Consider the following 26,359-nt stretch of genomic DNA (forward strand, 5'->3'; position numbering starts at 1 on the left):
GGCTACAGGCAGATTTGATATTTTGCTCATATCTTCTTCACTACTTGTCCGACGCTTATGCCGCTTGGAGGGAATGGTATTATGAAGGTAGTGGACTGATTGGAGGACAAAGTATTGTAGCAGCAAGTTCGTAAACATGGGCTGGAGTATTATGACAATATTGCTGAAGTAATTAGTGAGTTGATAAATCTGCCATGTATTTGGTTTTATGAATTCTGAAAATAACATTTTATTAGCAGCAGTTCATTTCCACTTTGCATATTGTTGTAGTTTCTTTCTTGTTTATGTTGTATGATACCAATTCCATGCACGAAACACAACAAACAAATAAACGTTTGATTTCCAAAGTTATAAGGGGTTTTAAGAAGTTGAATGCAAATTGTTTGACATAATTCCTTTCAGCAATTTGGTTTAGTTTTTGGGACATTCAGGGGTGCCCATTACAACACACTAGAGATCATCAAGGACAGCCAAGAATGGCTGAGATGAGTGGTGTAGTCCATATGATATGGACAATTTGATAAACCTGCAAAGATAGAAAGATGTATCAAAACTATGAAGAATTTATGCATAATTGAAATTAGAAAATCTAGTCAACTCATAATAGGAATCCGGCATTAGTTAGGTCTGTCAAGTCAAGCGGTGGGTCAATTCAAGCGGTGGGAAATTGGGCACATACTGTCCTTTGGAAATCCCTGGTCGGGGTAGGTTTAGTGGTGAATGATGTTGTTGTTATCACCATAGGTCAAGATAGCTCGTAATCGAATAGATAGACTGTTGGGAGGCACCCACAAACTAGCCAACTGTGTAGTTGACAACTTTAACACAAGGTTGCTCAAGTGGCAAGACGAGATGGTGTACATGTTCCTTATCTCATGCAGGGTAGGATCATTCTCAGTAGAGAATGAGTGGGGATTACACTAGTTCTCTGGTTGGGAGGTTAAGCCTCTACCAATGCTTTTCCTCTCCTCCAAATGCCTAGAATTGCTTAGTGCAAACCAATTTCTACTTCTCTTGATGTGGTGTGATCTAAACCTTGTTAGTAATCCTTTATTTTCTTTTACTTACTTCTTATCTCAGTTCCAGCATTATATTTTATGCAATTACATTCCTGTTAGTTTTAGTATTTCTACATATCATGAGCAATATAGTGAGTTAATCTAAACTGATCATTCTTATTAGTTCGTCAAAAAAGTAGTTTAACTCTTTCAATTGATAGTTCAGATTTTTTTCATGAGAATGCAATTACTATTTAGCAATTAGTTATTTCCGTTGATGCCTTTCTATGTGAATGGGTAGCTAGTTTTACTTTTATTCAATAAAAAAAGAGTATCCCAATGGTTTTTTAGTCCTTAGAAATTTTAGTTGTTACACTTTGTAGGTCTTCTTCTCGGCACATTTCTGCTTGATTAGCTTTTACTCTTTCTACCACGTGAGACTTGAGCAAGGGTTCTTTCTTTTAAGCAGCTTATGAGAATGTTTGAGAACAGCACTCTTTTGGTGCTTTTTCTAAATGATAAGGCACCTAATCATCTCAATCATAGATGGAAAACTCACCAAGCCCAAGAAAAAACTTGGAAAAAATTCGGCTATTTTTTAAAAAACTTGAGGAAAACTTGGGGAACCTAAAAAACAACTTAAGTCTAATAAAAAATACATTTTTTTTGCAAAATTCTATGAGAAGATGCATCCAATGAGTTGATTAATGAGAACACAAAAGAAACAAGCAGAGTTTATATACAAAAACGCAAAGTGGGTACAAAGTCGATTCTCATGCAAAATGCAGATGGTGAGAAGCAAAAAAGTAAATACTATCTATTAAACTAGAAGTAAATACATCATTGTAGTTAGTTTCTATTAAACTAGAAGTAAATACATCATAGTAAATAGTTTCTATGAAACTAGAAGTAATTACATCATAGCAAAATAGTCCCAGAGTGAGTTTGAGCAATTTCAACCTACTAGAAAGTAATGTTTGTCTTGGGTGTGAGCAAGTGGTTGAGCTAAGTCTATCACGACTCAAAAATATAGAATTGAAACCAAGTGATTTCTAAGAAAATGAGTTTGAATCATTAGAAAATCCTTGTTCCAGCTTCAAATTAACCTCAAATAGCCAAGAGAGGTCATGGGAGATAACACTATTGAAGGCATGCTAAATCCTGAAATTTGGTTAAGTTTGGAATTTTTCGAAAACCCCCAAAATCTAGAATGTGTATTTTAACTCATATGAAGCTGAAACCTATCTCAAATATCTTGACAATATTTATGCATATATAACTTAAAGTATAAATTATATTTAAATTTTATAGTTGTATAAATCCTCTTCCCAGCTCTAGTAAAAACTAAAGGAGAAGTAGAACTAGATAGTCTAGTCCTAGAAGTCTGTAATGGGCATGACTGTGTGCCCTCGCTCAATATGTCTAACTCTGTTTGCGGCTTGTCCTCCATTCGAGATGTAGCCCTACCTCTAGCTTCTCCTAGCACTAGCAATGGCTACTAATTCAACTCATTGTTATGTAATGTGAACTAAATCCACCGCCCTCCTCCATAGCCTACATCTCCAAATCATTGATGTCATCTTCTATAAAAGATCACCTCAAATTTGTGTTTGAGCAAAATAAATTTGTTTGCAAGATTTGGACTACAAGGGTTTGGAGGATGATTTGATGGAAATTTGTTTAGCGCTCCCCTCGAGATTCGTGACAAGGGTTTAATCGCCTCATGTGTACGATAAGTTGAGTGGTTGTATCAGGCACTAACAGATCATTGTTTTGGTGCAACAGCAACCCCACTCTAACAAGTGGTATCAGAGCTTGGTCACAGGTTCAAATCCTTAGGCCCTCGGGTAACACTGAGGGGGAGATTGTTGGAAATTTGTTTAGCACTCCCATCGGGATTCGTACAAGGGTTTAACACCTCCTGTGTACTATAAGTTTAAGTGGTTGTATCGAGCATTAACAAATCCATCTTTTGGTGCAATGGCAACCCCACTCCAACACGATTTCCCCCACTCAATAAAATGTAAGTGAAGAAATGAGAAATTAAATTAATTTGGACTATGTTTTGGCTTTAAGTGATGTTATAAAACTACGACCAAGTTTTTAACAAAAACTCGTCAAATTTTTGGCAAAAACTCGATGACTACTCTGCCAGTTTTTACCAAAAAACCAGAGAGTTTTTGGTGCCAATAAAAGTCTCAAAAACTAGCTAGGCCAATTTTTGCAATTTGTCCATTACTCTACAAGTGGTACATTTATGATCTTGATTCCCATAGATCTATCATTTTCATTCATACTTAATAGCGGCTACAATATGACACCTCTTTGTGGAATCTCCACAAGGATATTCCCTTTATACTCATATTCGTTGATTGTCTGCAACTTCCTACTGATCTCATGAGCTGGTCAGGATTTGCACTTCCTTAGGGACTTTCTTGGTTAGGCTTTGGTTGCTCCGAAGTGCTTTTCCTAACTCGGCTTGAACTTAAAAGATCTTGAAAATAAAAATTGCTCACTAAACGGGTTTTAACCTACCTAAGGGCCTAGGTTGAAATTGCAGTCATTTTAGAATTAGCATTGAATTGCAGCCAACTAGACTCAAAAGGAAAAAGGACACCAGATGGGCAACTTATGGCTGGGTTTTCAACCATGCTCACTATGTGGCAAGGAACCTAGAAACCCGATAAGTGGCGAGACTAACTAAAGACCGACATAGACTTCATTTCAGTAAAGATAGAGAAATATAGAAATCGATAAGGGGGTCATGATCATGACAAAAACTACTCTTACCATACGGGATACAAACTAGGGTAACATATTAGAAGTTGTGCATCTTCAAATGGTTATCACCTATATAAAGAAGGGCATTTCAATTCATTTTATCACCAATTTGAAACAATTTTATCTCTGCAATAAGGGCAGCGAGCTATAGGCACCAAGATATTCTCTAGTGGGCAATGAATTGGCCTCTAATTTCAAGCAATCTACACCTTTGGTTGCTAGAAAATAATGCAAGCAAAAGTGAAAACTTTGAGAAAGCATAAGTTTAGGCAAAGTCATTCTTAAAATTAGAGACAGGGAGGATAGGAAAGGTAAAATTTGTGCACATCATACCTCAAAGAAACTAGTTATTTCCTAGATTTTTAACAGGGACTTGTTTCAAATTACAAAATAAAAATCATTCAACCAATAACGGTCAAAAACTTGAAAAAGAATTTGTAAGATAACAATGAAATCTGGTTTTAAATTCAAGTGAATCCATCATCAAATCTTTTCTTGTTATTTTGATTTTATGAAAATTTAGATTTCCTATTCTTGTTTTACAAAGTTTAATGCATCTCTTTTCTCCTGTTTGTGAGAAAAATCGTTGGAACCATAGAGATACTTGAGACTTCGAGTGGCTCCAAGAAAGCGAGCTCAAGCTCGAGGATCGCAACTAGGAAGGAAGATTCAAATAAGACTATCACATGCCAATTCAATGATCAAGACGGAACTAAAAAATAATCAAAAGACAAATCCAACCACATGTAAGACATCATCAAAAAATTCAAGTACAACCAAGTTCAAGTCAAAACAACGAGGAAAACTTCCAAAATATGAAAGAAAAAGATGAAGCAATTTGGGAATATATCATCATGAGAGAGAGGAGCTAGACAATGTGAAGTATCATGAGATATTTTCTCTTCACCAAAAGGATTGATCAAGTCTACAAGATAAGGATGTTGAGGTGGCACCTAGTTATCTTCTCTAATCAGAAAATTCCAATTCCAAACACAATCAATCACCAGAAGCCAAGTGTCCAATTTCCTCATTGGCTAGCTAAGCATTTTAATTTTCTTACTACCCCACATGATGGGACCTCCATGTAATTGGTCAATATCATGGCAACCCTAATTTGGGTTTGCAGGGATTAATCTTGGCCCTTGATCTTGAATTGAACAACTATAAAAGGCCAAGGCCTTCTTTGTAATTCATTAAATTTAGACTAGAGTACGCTACCTAAGGGAGAGACTTGATCAAATGTTGCTATAATGCTATCTAAGTGATTGATAATTTATTGTTGGTTTCTCATCGTGGATTATTTAATGTTGTTTTTAAGTGTTGCATGGTTTCCTCAATATTTTACTTCGAGTAGATTTATTTCATGTTTAAAATAGTTTAGATGAATGAAAGTAATTGAAAAAGTTTACTTGCTTTAGCTGAACAAAATCAAGCCACTAACCTCTTGTTGATTGTGTGTGCAAAGAACTTAGCTTCGATATCCAGTCTTGAGTTTGCATACATTTAATGGGATTAACGAGGAGATATTAATGTGAAAATCGTTTGAGCATTCCTTAGAAGCTTGCACTAGCTAGGTGGAGTCGCTAACAAGATCGCATCTAGTAGAGTCGAAGTCCATTCATGATTTCTTGCATTCATAGTTAGGAGTAGAAGTAAATGAAGTTGACTAGTTTAAGTTCAAGTTAAAATGAGAAAGTAGGAAAATCATAATGTCATGTCCCCTATTTTCCTCCAATAAAAGTTATTAAATATATAATGATAGTAAAAATAAAATTAATTATAATGTTGAATTAATACATTATAATTAAAATATAAACAAATATATTAGATCTATTACTTTTATATTACAATATATCATTAATGTAATGAAAATTAATATAATAATATATATAGAGTAATATATTTAAATTACCACATATTTTATTTCCTTCATGACTTTGTATTATCTCTACTTTTCAGATGACTTAAATAAGAGACTTGTTCGTAATCTAATTAAGCAATCTGTCGTTTCAATGTATTATAGCGACTGCAGATCTCTTTAAGTTTGAAATTCAGTCGTATTTTATGATAAGGTTTGATGCATTTCATTCTGTTTCTTATGGGTATCGCTCTAGTAGTAGTTGACTGAGTTCAATTGTTGGCTTTTAGTGTGTTTTGTCAATCATGGAGCATTAGCTTGAGATAAGTATCTCAGTTGGGCTGTTTTCTGTGGATCTATTACTTTCATCCATTTTGAATGCTCTGGTTTGGAGCATGTAAAGGTTTTGGCCCTGACAAAGTATGCCTCTGTTTCTATATGATTTATCATATCTTAATTCTATTCGTAATTTTGAAACCAGATTATGGTTAGATAGTTAGCATGGTATTAATTTAAAGGATGGTACTATATGATGGAGTTCGGTGTCTTCTCTTAGCTCTCAATCTTATCCTGTTGTAGATAATGTGATTAAATTCCAGAGGAAACAGAGGTTTTTTGCTAACTCGTTTTTGTAGGAGTTATTTTAGGGTTTCTTTTTATTTATTTTTATTCATCAAGTTAAGTATAGTTTTATGGATTTTATAATATATGTAAATAAGTATTATCTAGGACTGGAAGCCAATTCCTTGTGGAAACCCTGGACGGCAGACTAATTCTATTTTTTGTTTAGTTTGTTTTCTAACTTTGTTGATTGATGAAGCTTAATTAGAGGAACGATTGTTTGGTGCGGGAGGTATGCTTGCTCAAAGGCGGTGTTCGTTTCTAGATCAGATGGAGTTTGACAAATTTATTGACAAAATGTAATCTAATATAATGTTAACTATTAGGGGCTTGCCCCCGCAAATATTGTAATTTTAAAAAAATGTATATATAGGTTGTGATTTGACTAGGGTATGCCCCTTTTAAGATGTAATAATATAGGACGTTCGTCTCAGGCTAGATTGGAAGTTTTCTTCTCTATTCTTTCCTACCAGTGCCCATTTGAACAAAGTAAAGCTATTGTAATTTATTTATTAATTTTAATAAAATTAATCAAGGCCTTGGATGTTTACCGATCAAAATATATATATATATATATATATATATATTACCTATTTAAATATTTTATATATATTATAACTTTAAAAATAAATATATATTAATCAAATCTTTTTATTAAAATAGAACCAACTAAATGAAGGGTCACAACCTTTTAGCCACATCCATATATAAGAAGAAATATGGAATGAGCAAAAAAGGGGAAAAGGGGAGATAGGGAGGACTAGAAAACGATAATATATATATATAGGGGATACAGAGGGCAGATATTGAACAGGAAAATCAATAGTTTATTGGAAACATCAAGTCAGTGATATTGAATACTTGCGCAAGAAGTTTGTCAAAGATAATTATTATTCATTCCTTCTGCATCTGCTTCATACCATAGCCAGTTAGTTGGGAGAAGACAACTATAAAAATTCAGCAATACTTAAGAAACCGCAGTTCAAGCGACAATAACAATAAGTTTTCAGACATATAAGTCATGTAATAAAATAAAGAGGCATGCCCGTATTTTGATTATGGTATCCAGAAAGTTCAGCATGCAATATGAAGAGAGTGTGACGAATAGAGCATAGATGAGAAGGTTTCTGAACTTTAGAGCACAGATTTGTGGCAGTCAATTAGAGAGATATATTCTGAATCCTTAGAAATATAACAGTGAGCATGAGAGAAAGGGAAGATAACAATGAATAAGGGAGTGAATCTCGCAGTTTTAGAGAACAATGGCAACAGATAAACATTGATTAAAAGGATTCATCAGTAAGAACAGGAATGAAACCAGACAGCAATCTAAGAAGTCCAATCTGCAGTTTTTACAGTCAGTCGGGCTGCATGAACTTCAACTGAGGGAAGAATTACATATCAAACACTTTATTTCTTAATTTCTGCTTAACACCTGGACAACACTTTGAAAGGGAAAAAAACAACGCATAATTGACAGCGAACAAATACAGGATAATAATCATATACATTCCTTTCATTACTCATGCAAGGTAGGGAAGACAAGAATCAGAGGGAAGAAGATAATCAGTAATACTGCATAGACAGATACATTAGCACTTTGGGAAACCACAGACAGCATTGAAGAAGATCCTATGGGTCTCTTCAATATAAATCTGATTCTAAGCACTTAATCTGAGTATTTGGTTTATCGATTAGAAGATTTAGTGGAGTGAACATTGTTTCCACTCACCTTTGATTGACGGCATGATTTTTTCCAAGACACCCCCTTTGAAAACGGATTGGTTTCAAATATCCATTAGGTAATGTTGGTTAAGAAAAGGACAATATATATAACTTGCAGATACATTTTTCAGATAGCACTGAGTAGCCGTATTTATTACGGAAGTAATTGGTAAATACTTGCTTGTTATTAACAGCGATCGAGAGGTCTATATATACAAAAGAATAAAGCGATGTTTCCTTAAGAAACTATTAAAAAGAATAGAAATATTCTATTCTAATAGATAAAGCTAAAAAACTGAAAGCTAACTAAAGCTAACTAGATATTTACAATAGATTACCATCAACTAATAATAGACAATTATCTATTATTGTAATGCCCTCCCTTAATGGTTAATCTATCTAGAACACCAAGCTGTCCTCTGAATTTGACAAACTTATCAAGACCAAGAGGCTTGGTGAGAATGTCTGCTGTCTAATTTGTGGTAGGAACATACTACAAATCTATAGTCCTGTCTTCAACCAATTGTTGTATGTAATGACAGTGAACATCCATATGCTTGGTTCGTTCATGGAAGACTGGATTTCGTGCTAACTTGATAACGCCTTCATTATCAACAAACAAAGTAGTCGGTCCTTCTGATGACATCTGCAATATCCCCAAGCATTTGGCAAAGCCAAACAGCTTCACATCGTGCCTCAACAGTCCCTCTGTATTCGGCCTTTGTAGAGGAGAGAGAAATTGCCTGTTGTGTCTTACTGGTCCATGTGACTGCACTAGATCCCAAACTGAACACATATCCAAAAGTTGAATTTTAATCATCAACAGAGCCTACCCAATCTAAATCTGTGAACCCATTGAGTTTAGGATTAGAACTTCAAGAGTATATAAGTCCATAATCTGAAGTGCCCTTCACATAACGAAGCACATGATTTGCTGTCATCCAATGATCAAACTTAGAAGTTGTCATAAAGCATAAAATATAGCTGACTACGAAGCTGATATCAGGCCTAATAGCAGACAGGTAGATCAAGTTGCCTACTAGTTACCTGTATGTGATATCATCAACGGAAGGAGAATCAAATTTTGCTGATAACTTGAGACCTTTCTCCATAGTTGTAGATACAGGCTTGCAAACTTGCATACGGAATTTGTCTAATAGGGCCCTAACATATTTGGACAAAGAGATGAATATACCAAAAGACTGTTGCCAAACCTCAACACCTAGGCAATAATGCATGAGCCCAAGGTCAGTCATATCAAAACATCGACATAAATTTTGTTTGATTCCTTGAATCAAAGATGTCGAACTACCAATGATGATCAGATTATCCACATAAATAACCAGAAGGATGATGTCACTGTCAATAGTCTTGATGTACAGATTTGAGCCTAAAGAACTCTTAAAGCCTTGATCACTAAGGTACTTATCAATTTTTATGTACCATGCCCAAGGGGCCTGCTTCAAGCCATAGAGGACTTTTACCAACCTGAGAACCTGATGGTCTTTACCAACAACCTTGAAACCAAAAGGTTGCGTCATGTAGACCTCTTCATGGAGATCACCATTCAAGAAAGCACTCTTGACGTCCATCTGATGAACCTTCCAACCAAACTGTGCTACCATGGCTAGGACTAATCTAATGGTGCTCATCTTTGCAATAGAAGCAAAGGTCTCCTTGTAATCAATGCCTTGACGCTAAGAAAAGCCCTTCACCACTCAACGAGCTTTGTACTTGTTCAAAGTACCATCTGATTTGTATTTGATTTTGTAAACCCATTTGCAACCAATGGGTTTCTTCCCTGGTGGAAGATCAGAAAGGACCCAGGTATTGTTCTTCAGCAAGCTCTGGTGTTCAAATTGCATGGCCTATTCCCAATCTGGAATTCCTTTAGCCTCGAAATATGTTTGAGGTTCAAACACACTGTGAATGTTGGCCATGAAAGCAAAGTTAACAAAATTTTAGTTGTGCTCTTTTTTTGAGCAATTCTCCCATCAATGAGCACATTATCACGAAGATCAACAAGTGTCTTAGCCCACCACTTAGGTTCAATAGGAGAATGACCAACATGAGTATCAAGAGATGCATGATGATCAAGTTCCTCATCAAAAGAATCTGGATCAAACTCAGGTGAAACATCTACAAAGTGAGGTGATCCTGCAGGAGAAGCCGGAGGTTGTATAAGTATCATTGGTATAACTGGAGCTGCACGAGCTACTGGAGCCCTCCCATCAAGTGGACCTAATGAAAGCCGAACTCCTAAATCATGAGCCTGCATAGTTTGGTTTGCTGGATTAGGAACAAGAGAAATAGGCATGAAAGGTCCTCATTGCTCATCAAAGACTACATCACGATTGTAGATGAGACGAGACATCTCAATATTGATCAGGCAGTAGGCTTTGTGAAGACTACTATATCCAACAAGCATGAGTTTCTAACTCTTGGCATCCAACTTGGTGTATGACACATCAAGGATTCAAACAAAAGCAAGGGAACCAAAAACCTTCAGGTGATTGATTTTAGGCTTGTGACCTGACCAAGCCTCTTCCAAAGTTTTACCTTTGACCGCCACTGTGGGTGACCAGTTCAACAGATAAACTGCAATGTTAACTGCTTCTGCCCAAAACAGCTTCAGAACATGTCTGTGTTCGAGCATGGATCAAGCCATCTCGGTGATTGTTCTGTTCCAACATTCAACTACATTGTTTGTTGTGGCATGTGGGGTGTGGTTAATTGGTGTTTGATGCCATGTGTATCCAAGAAGCTGGAGAAAACATTCGAACAAAATTCCCCCCCATTGTCTAATCTAAGAGTAATAATAGATTTCCCAGACTCTTTTTCAACTAAAGGTTTAAACTTCTGAAATACAAGAAATGCATCTATTTTCTTTTTTAAGGAATACACCCACATTTTTCTACTGATCATCAACAAACAACAAAAAATACCTTAACTCGAGAACAGAAGGAGTGGCTATAGGGCTGCAAATATCGGCATGTACAAGCTAAAGTACCTGAGAAGCTCGCTATGAGTTGCCACTGGTGAAAGGTGTGTGATGTTGCTTCCGAGCCTAGCATGCGTCACAAACTCCAAGCTGTTGAGTTTGAATCTCTGGCAATCCAAAAACAAGCTCATCTCGAGCAAGCTATGAGAGATAATGCACATTTAAGTGCAAATATCGCTAATACCAAAGTGTGTTGATAGAAGACCACCAAGCAGCCATAGCTAAGTCCTGAGAATCACCATAACCAATAAGTCTGAAAAAACCATGATCCTCAAGACCCACTGCAACAATAGACTTAGTCACCTGATCAGTGATGGTGCACTGATGTGAACTGAAGTTGACTGCCAAGTGTGGAGAATGTCGCAGCAACTGACTGACTAAGAGTAGATTTAGTTCCATCCCTGGAACGTAGTACACATCAAGGAATATGAGATTCTTCTCAGCTGACTGAATCTGAATGTTGCCTTTACCAACAAACGTGTACTCTTCTCTGCCACCAAAAATAACAGAGTCTGAATAAGGTTGGTAGTCAATAAACCAATCTCTGCGGTCAGTGAAATGACGAGAGGCCCCTGAATCAATATACCAGGTAGACCACATCACACGATTTGCAAGTCTTTTAGCCATGAAGGCATAAAAGGCAAATTTCGTCTCCTCAGTGTACTCTGCACTGTTCTCGCTTTGGATTGCGAACCTAATTGTTTAGACTGTGCAACTAAGCGTTTCCAACATTCAACCTTCATGTGTCCAAACTTGTGGCAGTAGATGCATTGAATGTTCTTCTTTTGAGAACCATCTAATGCTAGAGCAGAAGATTTCTGCTGAGATGGCTGCTGAAACTTGCTTTTAACCTTCTAAAAGGATTTCCCAACAAAGGCTTGCTCTATGGAGGTGGAACTGGAGCTGCTACCGAACCGTTGTTTCCACCGATCTTGCCCAAGCAACAAGGTGCAAAAATCAATGAACTTCAAATCAAAACCAGAAGATGTGATGTTGAGACTCTCGATCAATGCTCATAGGATTTTGGTAAACTTCGAAGAGCGATAACCACAATATCCTCTTCCTCCATCTTGCAACTGATGACAAGTAATTGGTCACAAATTTCCTAAATCTGATTCAGGTATGCCGGGAGTGAGGTGCGTTCATCCATGACAATAGAAAACAAAGTGTTTTTTAGAAAAAAAGCTCTCCTTTTGTCTGAAATCTCATGAAGACCTTGAGATGTGTCCAGATCTCGATAGCTGTCTTGCCGGATGGAATCTGAGAAAGCTGATCATCAGCCATAAATAATTTGAGAAGCGTCACTACCTCTTGATTATTCAAATCCCTTGTATCTTGAGCAAGACTAGGAATAGTGGGACGCTTCATAACACCCAGAACAAGTTGATTGGTGTTCTGATATTCAAAAATTGCGATAATCCACTACTTCCAAGTCCCCATAATTTCAACCATTGAATTTGGAGTTGTGCTCGAGAAGAATGTTTGCCAAAGATGCCACAGCACATTTTTCAATGAAAAATTGTGCAAATCTATGAAGGCACGTTCTTCGAGACAAAAAAAAGGAAGACTCAAAAAATTCAAAGTGACCCAGAAGAGAGCTTGAAAAACCCAAAAAGAATATATTGTCGATTTTTGGATCTGATGGCTCAAAAATCGAGGTATGAAAAAATGAGGCACACAAAAAAATCAAGCAACCTAGTTGAGCTCTTGAAAAACCCACCAAGAATCTGTGATCAAAATTTTTTTCAAGCCCAAAAATTAGAGTTTTGAAGAAAACCCTAGCTAGCAGCCATTAATAATCGAAATTGTAGAAAAAAGGTGTTTTGCAGGCAGAAAAATGGCTGATTTTATTCAGAACAAAGGTGTTTTGGCTGAGACAGCAGAGAGGATGAGGAAATAGCACCAAAAACGCCCCAAGAAATCATCGGTTTGCAGATTTTCGATTTTTAGAAAAAACGATCAAGAAAAATACACCTCTTTTTTAGACGAATTCACAAAGCTTTGTCTCTAAAACCCTACCCGTGACTAAGGATTATGAAGCACATAAAAGACTTCAGAAACAATTTCGAAATTTTATCTTTTTTACCAGATAATTTCGAAAGAAATTATAAGAAATTCGAAAAAATTTGAAGTCTAGGCTCTGATACCATATTACAGAAGTAATTGGTAAATACTTACTTGTTATTAATACAGACCGAGAGGTCTATATATACAAAAGAATAAAGCGATGTTTCCTTAGGAAACTATCAAAAAGAATAAAAATATTCTATTCTAACAAATAAAGCTAAAAAAGTGTCATGCCCAAAAAAAACACAGGGCAGAAACACACCAACAAATTTTTTTTTAAATTTTATTATTATTATTATTATTTTGAGATGATAGTAGGATTAAATATAACACATAAGTATTCGAACATAATTACTTAACTTCCTCAACTCATGTAAACTTACGAAATTTAAGTATAATTCAAATGCAAATCTTCTTAACAATTTTTAAACCTAAATTGCATAACTTTATATCTATCACAATGTTATCTAATTAACCTCATTCAAAAGCATATAATATCAAATCAAAAGAATGTCACAAGAAGATGAAACATCATTCTGTCCATTTAATATAAATCAAGTAAACATATGCAAAAACTGAAATACATAAGATACAATACAAGAAAGTTACTCAATCCTTTCTCTTCTATTAATCAACCTGATTCAAGGCTACGTCGGGAAAGAACCAGTAAGAAAACCCGACATCGTTGCCACTGCAATAATAGTTTAAAATACATTTTTTACACAGGATTTTAATCCTGAACATAAATGGTTTTCAACAATAAAATTAAATTGCCATCATGGCCTTTAACAAGGAATCCATTTCATTTTCTGCAATGCATCGCTGAGACTGTGGAGGAAACGAAAACTGACCAGGTGACAAACAAACATAACAAGGAACAAAATTAGACATTCATTTCCATACTGGGTTTTCACAACCGGATTCAACATTGAATCAAAACTAGGGAAAGGTGGATTTTTCCAACAGGAGACGTCAGACACAACACCAAACCAGGTGCCCAATCGGGGCTATAAATCAAGAACTTCCGTTCTTCCATTCTTACATGCCAAAACTCATACATGGTTTGTGCTGACAGGTAGAGGCCCATAAAACCCTACCCTCTCTCCTTCTTCTCGTCCTGAGAAGAGACTCTATACTGTTGGAGTCCAACTAAAAGGACCTTTCCCGAAATTGGCCACTTCTGCCCTCTCCAAGGGTGAGTAATGCCAAAACACCCATACAAGAAAGCTTCGAAATTTCAAACATAAACATGAAAGGAAAATATTCAAAATAACATGGTTTTCAAATCTTCCCAACATACCCACAAACATACAAGCATTCAAACAACAACTAGGTAGCATAAGCAGGAAATAAGAATGAAATCTGAATAAGGGAGATGAGAATTTCTACCTGCACAAAGAGGTAATGGCAAATGAACAAGTTTGAGTAGAGCTTTTCCCTTCCTTGCTTCAATCTTCCAAGACTCCTCTCTAAATGTAGCGATTGGGTAACAACCTCAACTAGTCCAAGAAGGGCCTCTAAATAAGCCTCAAACTCAACCACCAACCAAAAACAATAACTTCTCCCACCCACCTACAAATCTAGAAGCTCCTAACTCAACCCACACTATGGTTAAAGACTAAGTGGAGGTGAGGTAAGGCAACTCATGGTAACCACTTGCAATTTTCGCACAAAGGTAAATTGAGACTTTTTGAGTGATCTCAAAAGTCAACAAAAGGGGCTTAGGGGTTGGAAAAGACCCCCAACCCATACCCATACCCATACCCCTTGGCCATAATTATTTCATGTTTTAAAGCCTTAGGAATAGGTTTGGAACCAAACAAAAGCTAGGAAATAATTAGGACCAACTAACAACTCTAAAATGCAGATTAAGCACTAATCCGGATTAAGGGTGACTAAGCTCGATTAAGAATCCAATTAGCAAAAAGACACTAACTGAATCTGACTTAGGTCCAAAGGTTACACAGCTAACCCTAACTAGCACGCTGAAGAACATAAGCAAATTCACGAGTGTCAAGTGACACTATAAGAACACAGTTACGAACATTAACATTTACCAAATCACGGAAAGATACATTCATACATCTTCACAAATACAATTAAGATACGAATAACATGGTTTCCACGAATGGCACATAGGGATCAAATCCGTTCCTCCGTCGGGTTTCTCGGCTAAAATATTCTGCACATTTATTGCACACATCGATAGCCCCATAAAATCACATGCACATATTCAAAGCTTATTTGGATCGTTACATAAATCAAAACATGAATGTATTAGGATCTCAATTCTTATTAGGACATCTAAACCATAAAAAAATATTATTTCATATCCATTCTCATCTCCTACAACAGTTTTAATAGAGAGATACATATTTAATAAGTGCATGCGAGGAGGGACCTTACATCCTCCCCCACTAGCCTTTGACTTCCTCTTGGAAGTCACACAACCAAAATGTTCATGCTATGCTAGACCTTGTCTAGACTTATTCCAAGATTTACTCTTATTAAAAGAACAAATCATAATTCACATACATACACAGGGATGATAACCTATTTGCCTGATTACCATTGTTAAAAGAGAAGTTCAATCCAAAACTCTGATGTGGTTACATTTTCCAGGGTCAATTATTCCTTAAAACATGTCCGTCATATATAAACAACATTCTAATCTCTTATAAAATACTTATAAAGTCTCTAATAATAATCAACAAAGTAAGGTCATTCGAGATCCACGTACCCACTCATAGAGTAATAGTTGTACGAGACTCCCTCAAATGAGGTTTCATATTAAGCAATTTTCCATGACATACAGATTCTCAATAGGATACTCAACAAGTCCATCACTACACATGCACCTTTCCATCGAGCAGTCCTTTTGGTTAACCCGTAATCTTAAACAAAGTTGTGTTGGGGTACAATTTTCATTACTCATAACATCTAACGGATATTATTAGTCCTAATCTCAAAGTCTTGGGAGAGGGTGGGGCACGAATGCTCTCACTAATAACCCCATACCCTAAAGTTGTGAATCCACGTGATTGTCAAAAATCCCTTTGGTAGGCCCATCATCTGACACTTTGCCAACAAAATTTAAAAGAAAGTGCCTCACAATTTAAATTCAACATCAAGGATGAAACATCCAATGCAAAACTCCAAAATCAAAGAAATAAAGAGTGGCCATAATAGTAAAATTTTAATCAAGAAATAAAGAGATAACCAAGAGGCAAAATAGAATCAACAATAATGCAGTTAGCTAAACAGCCCCACATTACACTGATGGCAACAAGGAAGAACATTAAGAGTACCAAAATTTGAAATCAGGCAAATAAGGAAATAAATCCAAGTGCTTACAAAATTTACATTACTAACATAATGCGGCCGTACCAAGGTCTTTGAGGAAAATGAGGAATCTTAGGTCTTCCCAATACATTGCAGGGATCAAAATTGCAATAAGATGGAGGTCTAACAACCATGTCACTCAAACTCAAATTGATCCCACATACTAACTACATACTTATCTTCATCGACATCACCCTACGATTAGGGTTTACTGTACAAAGGGGTTTGCCTTGATCAGAACTCACTCAAAAGTGCAAATGCGAGGGTACAAAAATGAGTCTCATCAGTCCTCTTGTTGTTACATTGGTTTCTCTTCGAAGTATCTTAACATGTGAGGACATCAATGTCAATGTTTACTTACTCATACAACCATCTCCTTGCTATCGATATAGGTCATCATCACTATTCTTTAACATACCTCGTGGCTTATAATCCTCTTATAACTTACTTCTAATACCTGAACCCTTTAGCTCATATTAAGTTGGTGATCTCATCAAGACTTTATGATGTCCTGCCATTTTCATTATTATTAATTTAATTTTAAGGTAATATACTATAATTAAACTAAATGAATCAAATTATTCTAGCCTCGCACTAATAGGCAACTACCTAGATATATCCTCAACACTTAAAATTTTCTTTAATAAACTAACTTAGTTTTACAACCTTTACTAATCCAAAACAATTTAAGATAAATTAACATTGGCCTTTGATTTAAGAACGATATCACCACTTAACATAAAAATCTAAATTATTTTTATGATGGATAAAATATATCAACTAACTTATTTTAGACAACCTAATAACCAATAATGATAATAGCTTCCTTAACACATAAAGCTTTGCTAAATACTAAAACATCTAATGTTTCAACAAATTAACTTTAATAACTTTTAATATATGAAGCATCTTACAGCTCAAGGCTAATATTCATTAATAAATATATTTAATTAAAACACAAACAATCATTCTATATTATTCTACATCATTTCATCCTCTTTATACTTACTCCATAATTAAAACAATATAGGACAATACTCATATAATTCTTAAGTTAAACTAAATAATAGAACAATTAGCTTAGCTAATTAATTTCCAAATAAAAACTAACACAAAATAATTTCTAATACTATCATATAGTAAGTATCACTTTATTGAAACTAACACTAGCTTATAACTAAATTAATTAAAAAAATCAACATTCTAAATAAAGAAAATAACATTAACTTAATCTCCATTAACACTAACTATAATAAATAAATAAAGATGATTATAAATAGAAATATACTAATGCTTACAATGAATTTATTAAATTACCAATAAATTAAGAATAATAAAAACAAATACTAACATCAAACAAACTAACCTTCCAAAATAATAAAGAAATCACTAACATCTATACTTAACTTACTATTACTAACCCATACTTTAATGCAATCAAATAGTAAAAACATATGCATTAAAATACATAAACCTAAATCTTAAACTTAATTCAAACCTAAACAACAACTACAAATTACTCTAGTGCCCCACTAACATCCAAACCTAACCCTACTAACCATCCTAACCTAACCCCACTCACCATCCACCCAAAAATCGTCTCCCTACCTCACACTACCCAAGGGAGATGCACACGGTTTGAGTCAAAGGACATGCCTTCTGAGTCAGGAAAAAGAAAACGCAAGTCAAAAGAATTGATTTGCTTTTTTTCTTTTTTTCTTCCTCAACATGATGAAATGCGATTCTCACATGGATGAAATAAATGACGAGATATTGCAGGAACTTTTGGATGTCAATTGGTAGTACCTCTGTCTCTTTTCAATTAATTATTGTGTTTACCAACTCCAGTTTCTTATCAGATTAAATTGCAACAACAGGCGTAATTGTCTTGGCAGAATAAGGTTCCAGCTATTAAAAGCGAGAGTTCATTCAATTTCAAAATACATGAGCAAGACAATAGCAAAGACGTGGCCAAACTTGTTTTATTTGTTAACTTTATTCAAACACCCACCCAACACAATCAAGACTCTGCCCTTTCCACTCAAATCAACCTGCCAATCACATTAACTACGAGTCGGGGGTGTCAGAGGATTCGGTGCCGAGATCAGGAGGAGACAAAAGTTTTAAACACCCTGCACCAACGTCTCCACTCCACTCAACTTGGCGCTAATCATGGTACTATGACAGCATGTAGCCGCCCACGTTATCTAGTACTGTGACAACCTACATTTTCCGTTATTTGGTACTGTGACAGCATGTAGCCACCCACGTTATCTCGTATAAATTATGTTTTGCTCATTCATGATCTTACAAACTTGCAGTCAAGACAATGAATCTAAAATCGCCGTCTGTAATACACACTACACAGCATTAAAGAAACTTTACGAATACTCTCTCTTGCTAACCAAGGATTTTAAAGTTTCCAACTGGACTTGAACAATCAATTTGCACTTAAAATTCATGTCGTCACTATTTACACCACAATTTTGTGCACATTTGATGATGATCTTTTAACTTGAATACTTTTTTCGTAGTACGTAAACTCTCAAAATGGATTTCTGGGGCCAATGAAAGGAGAGTGATGTGAGGTCAGCGACATGGTAGGTTGCATTAAGTAAGGTTTGCACCATTTTATTTTTTTAAACAGTTATGAAAAAGTTTAGTTGTTGGGTCTCTTTAGGATGGAATAAGATATTTAGAAATAGATATTTCTATATATACATATATATATATATATATATATATATATATATATATATATATATATATATATATATATTTTTCTGTTCTTTAATTTTGAAATATCTATTATGTTTAAAGGGATATTTAAAGAATCTTAAAAGATTCTCTGTTGAAACGAGGGGATTAATCCATTCCCCATACAAAAGACAGAACTATTTTTCTTAAAAGATGAACAAATTTTCTCAAGCCCTTATTTTTGTAAGTGTTAATAATTTTTTTTTTTCAATGCAAATATATTTTCATGGCAAGGGGAGTATATATATATATATATATATATATATATATATATATATATATATATATATATATATATTTTTTTTTTTTTTTTTTTTTTTTTTGTTCTAATTTGGTTTATAACAAAGAGGGGTTTAATGTAATGCTTGAGTATTCAAATAGAAATATTTTGCTTCCTGATAACTACGAGAATGCAAAATGGAATATTGTTCATAACTCATATTTTCTTAACTTATTTTAATTTTCGGTGTCACAATTTAGAAGGAATACATTCGCTCATTAAATTTTTGCAACAGAAAATCCCTGCTTCATATAGTAAATTTTTAAATGTCTACAATTAACACAGACCCATTATTGCCCTAGTGTCATGAAACCTGGCGCTCTGATACCAAAATGTCATGCCCAAAAAAAATGCAGGGCAGAAACACACCAACAAATTTTTTTTTAAATTTTTTTATTATTATTATTATTTTGAGATGATAGTAGGATTAAATATAACACATAAGTATTCGAACATAATTACTTAACTTCCTCAACTCATGTAAACTTACGAAATTTAAGTATAATTCAAATGCAAATCTTCTTAACATATTTTAAAACTAAATTGCATAACTTTATATCTATCACAATGTTATCTAATTAACCTCATTCAAAAGCATATAATTTCGAATCAAAAGAATGTCGCAGGAAGATGAAACATCATTTTGTCCATTTAACATAAATCAAGTAAACATATGCAAAAACTGAAATACATAAGATACAATACAAGAAAGTTACTCAATCCTTTCTCTTCTATTAATCAACCTGGTTCAAGGCTCCGTCGAGAAAGAACCAGTAAGAAAACCCGACATCGTTGCCACTGCAATAATAGTTTAAAATACATTTTTTACACAGGATTTTAATCCTGAACATAATTGGTTTTCAACAATAAAATTAAATTGCCATCATGGCCTTTAACAAGGAATCCATTTCATTTTCTGCAATGCATCGCTGAGACTGTGGAGGAAACGAAAACTGACCAGGTGACAAACAAACATAACAAGGAACAAAATCAGACATTCATTTCCATACTGGGTTTTTACAACCGGATTCAACATTGAATCAAAACTAGGGAAAGGTGGATTTTTGCAACAGGAGACGTCAAACACAACACCAAACCAGGTGCCCAATCGGGGCTATAAATCAAGAACTTTCGTTCTTCCATTCTTACATGCCAAAACTCATACGTGGTTTGTGCTGACAGGTAGGGGCCCATAACACCCTACCCTCTCTCCCTCTTCTCGTCCTGAGAAGAGACTCTACACTGTTGGAGTCCAACTAAAAGGACCTTTCCCGAAATTGGCCACTTCTGCCCTCTCCAAGGGTGAGTAATGCCAAAACACCCATACAAGAAAGCTTCGAAATTTCAAACATAAACATGAAAGGAAAATATTCAAAATAACATGGTTTTCAAATCTTCCCAACATACCCACAAACATACAAGCATTCAAACAACAACTAGGTAGCATAAGCAGGAAACAAGAATGAAATCTGAACAAGAGAGATGAGAATTTCTACCTACACAAAGAGGTAATGGCAAATGAACAAATTTGAGTAGAGCTTTTCCCTTCCTTGCTTCAATCTTCCAAGACTCCTCTCTAAATGTAGAGATTGTAACAACCTCAACTAGTCCAAGAAGGGTCTCTAAATAAGCCTCAAACTCAACCACCAACCAAAAGCAATAACTTCTCCCACCCACCTACAAATCTAGAAGCTCCTAACTCAACCCACACTATGGTTAAAGACTAAGTGGAGGTGAGGTAAGGCAACTCATGGTAACCAATTGCAATTTTCGCACAAAGGTAAAATGAGACTTTTTGAGTGATCTCAAAAGTCAACAAAAGGGGCTTAGGGGTTGGAAAAGACCCCCAACCCATACCCATACCCCTTGGCCATAATTATTTCATGTTTTAAAGCCTTAGGAATAGGTTTGGAACCAAACAAAAGCTAGGAAATAATTAGGAACAACTAACAACTCTAAAATGCAGATTAAGCACTAATCTGGATTAAGGGTGACTAAACTCGATTAAGAACCCAATTAGCAAAAAGACACTAACTGAATCTGACTTAGGTCCAAAGGTTACACAGCTAACCCTAACTAGCACGCTAAAGAACATAAGCAAATTCACGAGTGTCAAGTGACACTATAAGAACACAGTTACGAACATTAACATTTACCAAATCACGAAAAGATACATTCATACATCTTCACAATACAATTAAGATACGAATAACATGGTTTCCACGAATGGCACATAGGGATCAGTTTCGTTCCTCCGTCGGGTTTCTCGGCTAAAATATCCTGCATACTTGTTGCACACATCAGTAGCCCCATAAAATCACATGCACATATATTCAAAGCTTATTTGGATCGTTACATAAATCAAAACATGAATGTATTGGGATCTCAATTCTTATTAAGACATCTAAACCATAAAAAAATATTATTTCATATCCATTCTCATCTCTTACAACAGTTTTAATAGAGAGATACATATTTAATAAGTACATGCGAGGAGGGACCTTACAAAAAGCAAAAGCTAACTAAAGCTAACTAGATATTTACAATACATTACCATTAACTAATAATAGACAATTATCTATTATTGTAATAGTATTGGCTATTCTTTCATCCCACTGTTATTGTATAAGCAAGAGAGTAATATCTTACTATAGATCGACAATCCAAGTGTACACTATCAAGTCACTAACTAATTAATATAAACTATTAAGTTTGATAATACTTATCCAAAGAGATCAATATCAAATTGAGTCAATAGTGGGAATAGAAGTTCGACCCTTTATAATAACAATAATTACTAGACCTCTTCTTATAATCGAAGGGAAATACCAATAGATCATTAAGCGTTCCTGAAAATTTCGGAGATTTTTCGAATGGTTTCGAAGATGCTCATGAACGGTTTTTGCTCTAATACCATTGTAATGTTCCAAACAATTTCGGTAATGTTCCCGAAAGTTTTGAAGATTTTCCAAACGGTTTTGGAGATGCTCCAAACAGTTTCTGCCTTGATACCACTATAATGTTTCATTCTAGAGTTTCCTTATGAAATCCCGTAATATGCTTCATGTAGTCTTGTCGTGTGCTTCAAATAGTCTAATTGTGTGCTCCAAGTAGTATCCCTTAGTGCTTCGGGTGACTAGTGCTTCAAGTAGTTCTCCCTTAATGCTTCGGGTCAATGCTTCAAGTGGCCTATGTGTAATTTTCCCAAGTACAGAGGACTAGATAATTGACAGAGATGAACTCAGAAAACCCGTATGGTGTGGAAGGTCCAATCGTACACTGCAATGAAGGGATCCATACAATGCCGAAGCAATGCACAGGAAAGGTCGTACGGTGTCACTAGGAAGGTCTTACTATGAAGGGCAATACAAAAGAAGCTATACAATGGGTGTGTAAGGTGTCTTTCGTACGGTGGAGACAAATGGAAGGTGATGATACGGTAGGCCATATAGCAAGATATGTTTCCAGACCATACGATGGAGTTAGCAGGCCGTACAGCACAAGGAAGTGCAGTACAGTATGTTTGAAGAGGAGAATCCTCAATAAGCACTTGATTCGGAAGTGATACAACCAAAAACTATGAAGGCAATCGTACAATAAATTTAGATAAACTCCAGACACAATAATAGAGACTTAATACGAATAATCCTTCAATTAACATATGTCAATATGATAGTGCTCCGACTTACCAGATTCGAACGAAATATTATATGCAACAACGGAATAGGGTGAGGGTTGAATCCCACTGAAACCGCACGAGCCAAATAGGGAAGATCTTTCATTTCCAAAATGGCAAACAATCCAGAACTCCAACAGGAATTCGCAATACATAGAAATAATCCAAAAAGCATACCTACAACTACATACAAGCCGTGTTTAAATACCCGTTAGGGGAAACCTTTTCGAGGGTGTATAAAGATAGCCAACGGCAAAACTTACCAACAAAAACTAAAATAAAAATAGGTCTGAGATATATCAAATCAATCGGAACCACAAATACAAATAATAACTTGGGCCCATATTAATTAATTAAAGTAACTAATTAAAAGTCCTTATATTATTTAAATTCTAAGACCAGTTAATTAATTAATTTAATTAAAAATTACATTAAAATTTGGGGACATGACAAAATAGTGTAAGTACTCTTAGTGATTACAACAAATCTCATTATTTCAATGAACAACTATCTATAACTAAAGCGAACCTTAAGGTCATTTCATAATCTTACTTTGCAAGCTTAGCATGAGAAGTGACCTTATTCAAAAGAATTTTGAGTATTTAGTGTTTCACTTTGAAACATTAAGTGTTTGATTTTGTATGTTGTAGTGGAACCAAGCTCACATCAACATCATGTACTTTAATATTGTGTCTTGAAGACTTGAAACACAAAATTAAATAAATTAAGTAAACACGAGTAACAAAAGTTAATATTCCTCATCCACACAAACACCAATCTTTGTCTATCATGTGAAAAGGATCCAAAAGAGAACTCAAAATAGTTAACATACCTTGTTCACACCAACATTGATCTCAACAAAATATGGTTGAAATAAATTTTATATCATTGTGATGATTTTCAATAACAATATAATTGATCTTTACTCTTATTAAGAACTATTTTCAATATTTTAGTTAAAAAATCAAGCATTTTGGTTTTATTCTTTCTTTAAAGTCAACTTATATATTGTATGGCTATTATTTTCTAAATTCAAACTATCAAGTTGTTTTTTCCCTTTTCAAGTATGCATCTCCAACCTTTTTTTAAATGGTGTACCAATAATCATTTGTCTCCTATACCAATACCACTCCTCGTTCCCTTGTAGCTACATTTAAAAGAATTGTTCACGACCTAAACCCACAAACTATTCTCATTCAGGTGGGGCAAATGCTTTCTCCTAGTACATAGAGGGGAGGCTATCAGGCCTTTCTTGAACTGACCCAACCTCTTTTTCAATGAGAAGTTGCCCCAAGTCATAAGGATTGCTTTGAAGTAACAAGTACACATCCAAACTAAGCACATGGGTGTTTGATGAAATTATTTGTTAAGTAATTGGTTATGCAAAAAGTGTTACATTTTAGTACAAAAGTTAAACATTGCTAAGTTAAGTTGGTTCTTGGTGAGCTTTGTGTTTCAGGTGGATACGCCACATGAGTGCCTTGGATAACTTGTTTGAAGAAATCTTACAGATTAGTTGATCAAGCTAAACAGTAAAAGATCCAAGGTACAGAAGGGGCTGTGTAGCAAGCTATTCTATCTTGGGCTATCATGCTTGGCTATCCGTAGGTCCCATATGTTGTTTGGCCTACTAAACATTATTAAAATCATTCATCCATTCATCCTTGGTGGACAAAATATTCCGATGGAAAGGTACTCACCCGCTGTCCAAGTAAGGAGAATGCGGCATGTGTTTCTGAACAGCTCCAAGATTTATTAGGGTAAAAAAGCTACAGATTATCCAAATGTTAATCTATCCTTGATGGTGCATTTTTAACCAGTGTGTCGGATATTTTTAAGCAAAAGTAATTATAAGCTAAACAATGCACTCCTTGAGTGGATTCTGAATGTCCGATTTCGGAAGCAAAGAAAAAATAAAATACCTGGTGTAAAAACATTCTTCCTCTTTAATAAAGCTCGCTTGCCAATTGGATCATTCGTGGCCGTTATGGTTTCATTCAGGGGCTGAGGGTATCTAGGGTTCTCCTTCATAAGTTGAAACACAGACGCAATGGCAGGAGAACTTCTGGACTGTGCATCAGGTGGCCTTCCGCCCAAAACTCTTGGAAGAGCATTAGCACTATCAGCACCACACGACTGTTTCTGCATCAGTTTTAATGATCTCCCTCAGCGCTCTATTCAGTACTAGACAATATAGGAAAAAGCATTTGTTAATACCTCGAGAGATTTTTCAGACCGTTTATCTAACTTCTTATCCAGGAACTCAATCAACGATAATGAAGCTCTGCTCGTTTTCTTCGCACTGCATTCCAGAATTAAAGGACATGGTTATTTGAGGGAAAAGTTTTGGCCACAAAGAATAGAAAATGAAAACACATTCAACTCACTCGAGTTGAGGATACAAATTTGATGTAATGGATCGTTGCCCAAATTGTCTGATTGAGGAGCAATCAGAAGAGGATTTGCCCTTCGTCATGCTATTCCTCGCCTCTTTCCACCCTAAAACCGAAGTTTACAATGGAGGGAAAATACAAAAAAATCGGATAATCTGGGATGGAGGGAAAATACAGACACAGATTACAGTTCCGTGGAGAGCATAGGGAAAAATTCAAAAAACAGTAGCCTATCAGTTATTTAATGGCCGCGTGGGGTCATAGCCGAGAGTCATCCACGTGAAGTGCACTTTACAGGACCAATTCGGTTGCAAGCAAAGTGGGTCACTTAATAGAACCGATTTGGTTGCAAGTGAAGTGGACACCGCCATAGAATAGTAGAGCACCATTCCGAAGTGTTACCCCCCGCGCTCTTGTGCATTTATAAAAAGAGTCATTTTAAGGGTATTTAAATTCCCTATACAATAGTTGGGTTCACGAATGCTGACTATTATGGTTTCCAAAAGACTGGACAATCAGTCTTGCAATACCACTTTTTAAGAGTGGTGATGTTAACAACCCTTTCAACTACAGGTCTATAATGATCAATCCCTTATTTGCTAAATTTTTTGACAGCATGATAGAAACTAGGATCAGCAAATGGGCAGAAGAAAACCATAAACGTGCTAAAGGGCAAGCTGGTTTTAGGCCAAAGCACTCGACAGTGGATCACTGTGTCACTTTATGGCACATTATTGAAAAAGAGTGGGAGAAAAAGAAAGAGGTTTTTTGTTGCTTTGTTGACTTTTAAAAGGCTTTTGACACTGTCCCTAGAGACAAGCTTTGGCTCAGGATGGAAGAATTGGGGATTCCAATGCATC

General features: G+C 35.4%; 1 protein-coding gene across 1 annotated transcript in view; it reads right to left on the minus strand.

The window, feature by feature from the left end:
- LOC149561848 (RNA-binding protein) overlaps positions 1-25,847 on the minus strand; it is an 80,576-nt gene extending 54,729 nt beyond the window's left edge. The window contains exons 1-3 of the mRNA XM_089825385.1: positions 25,494-25,847; positions 25,324-25,408; positions 25,029-25,248 (exon numbers count right to left, since the gene is read on the minus strand). Of these exons, the coding sequence (XP_089681511.1) occupies positions 25,029-25,248; positions 25,324-25,408; positions 25,494-25,582 (394 nt within the window). The 5' untranslated portion in view covers positions 25,583-25,847. The remainder of the gene's footprint in view (positions 1-25,028; positions 25,249-25,323; positions 25,409-25,493) is intronic.
- Positions 25,848-26,359: the final 512 nt, after the last annotated feature.

Source organism: Cupressus sempervirens, chromosome 4 (genome assembly GCF_028749045.1).
Source record: "Cupressus sempervirens isolate cs-2001-9-10 chromosome 4, ASM2874904v1, whole genome shotgun sequence".
NCBI classification, from domain to species: domain Eukaryota; kingdom Viridiplantae; phylum Streptophyta; class Pinopsida; order Cupressales; family Cupressaceae; genus Cupressus; species Cupressus sempervirens.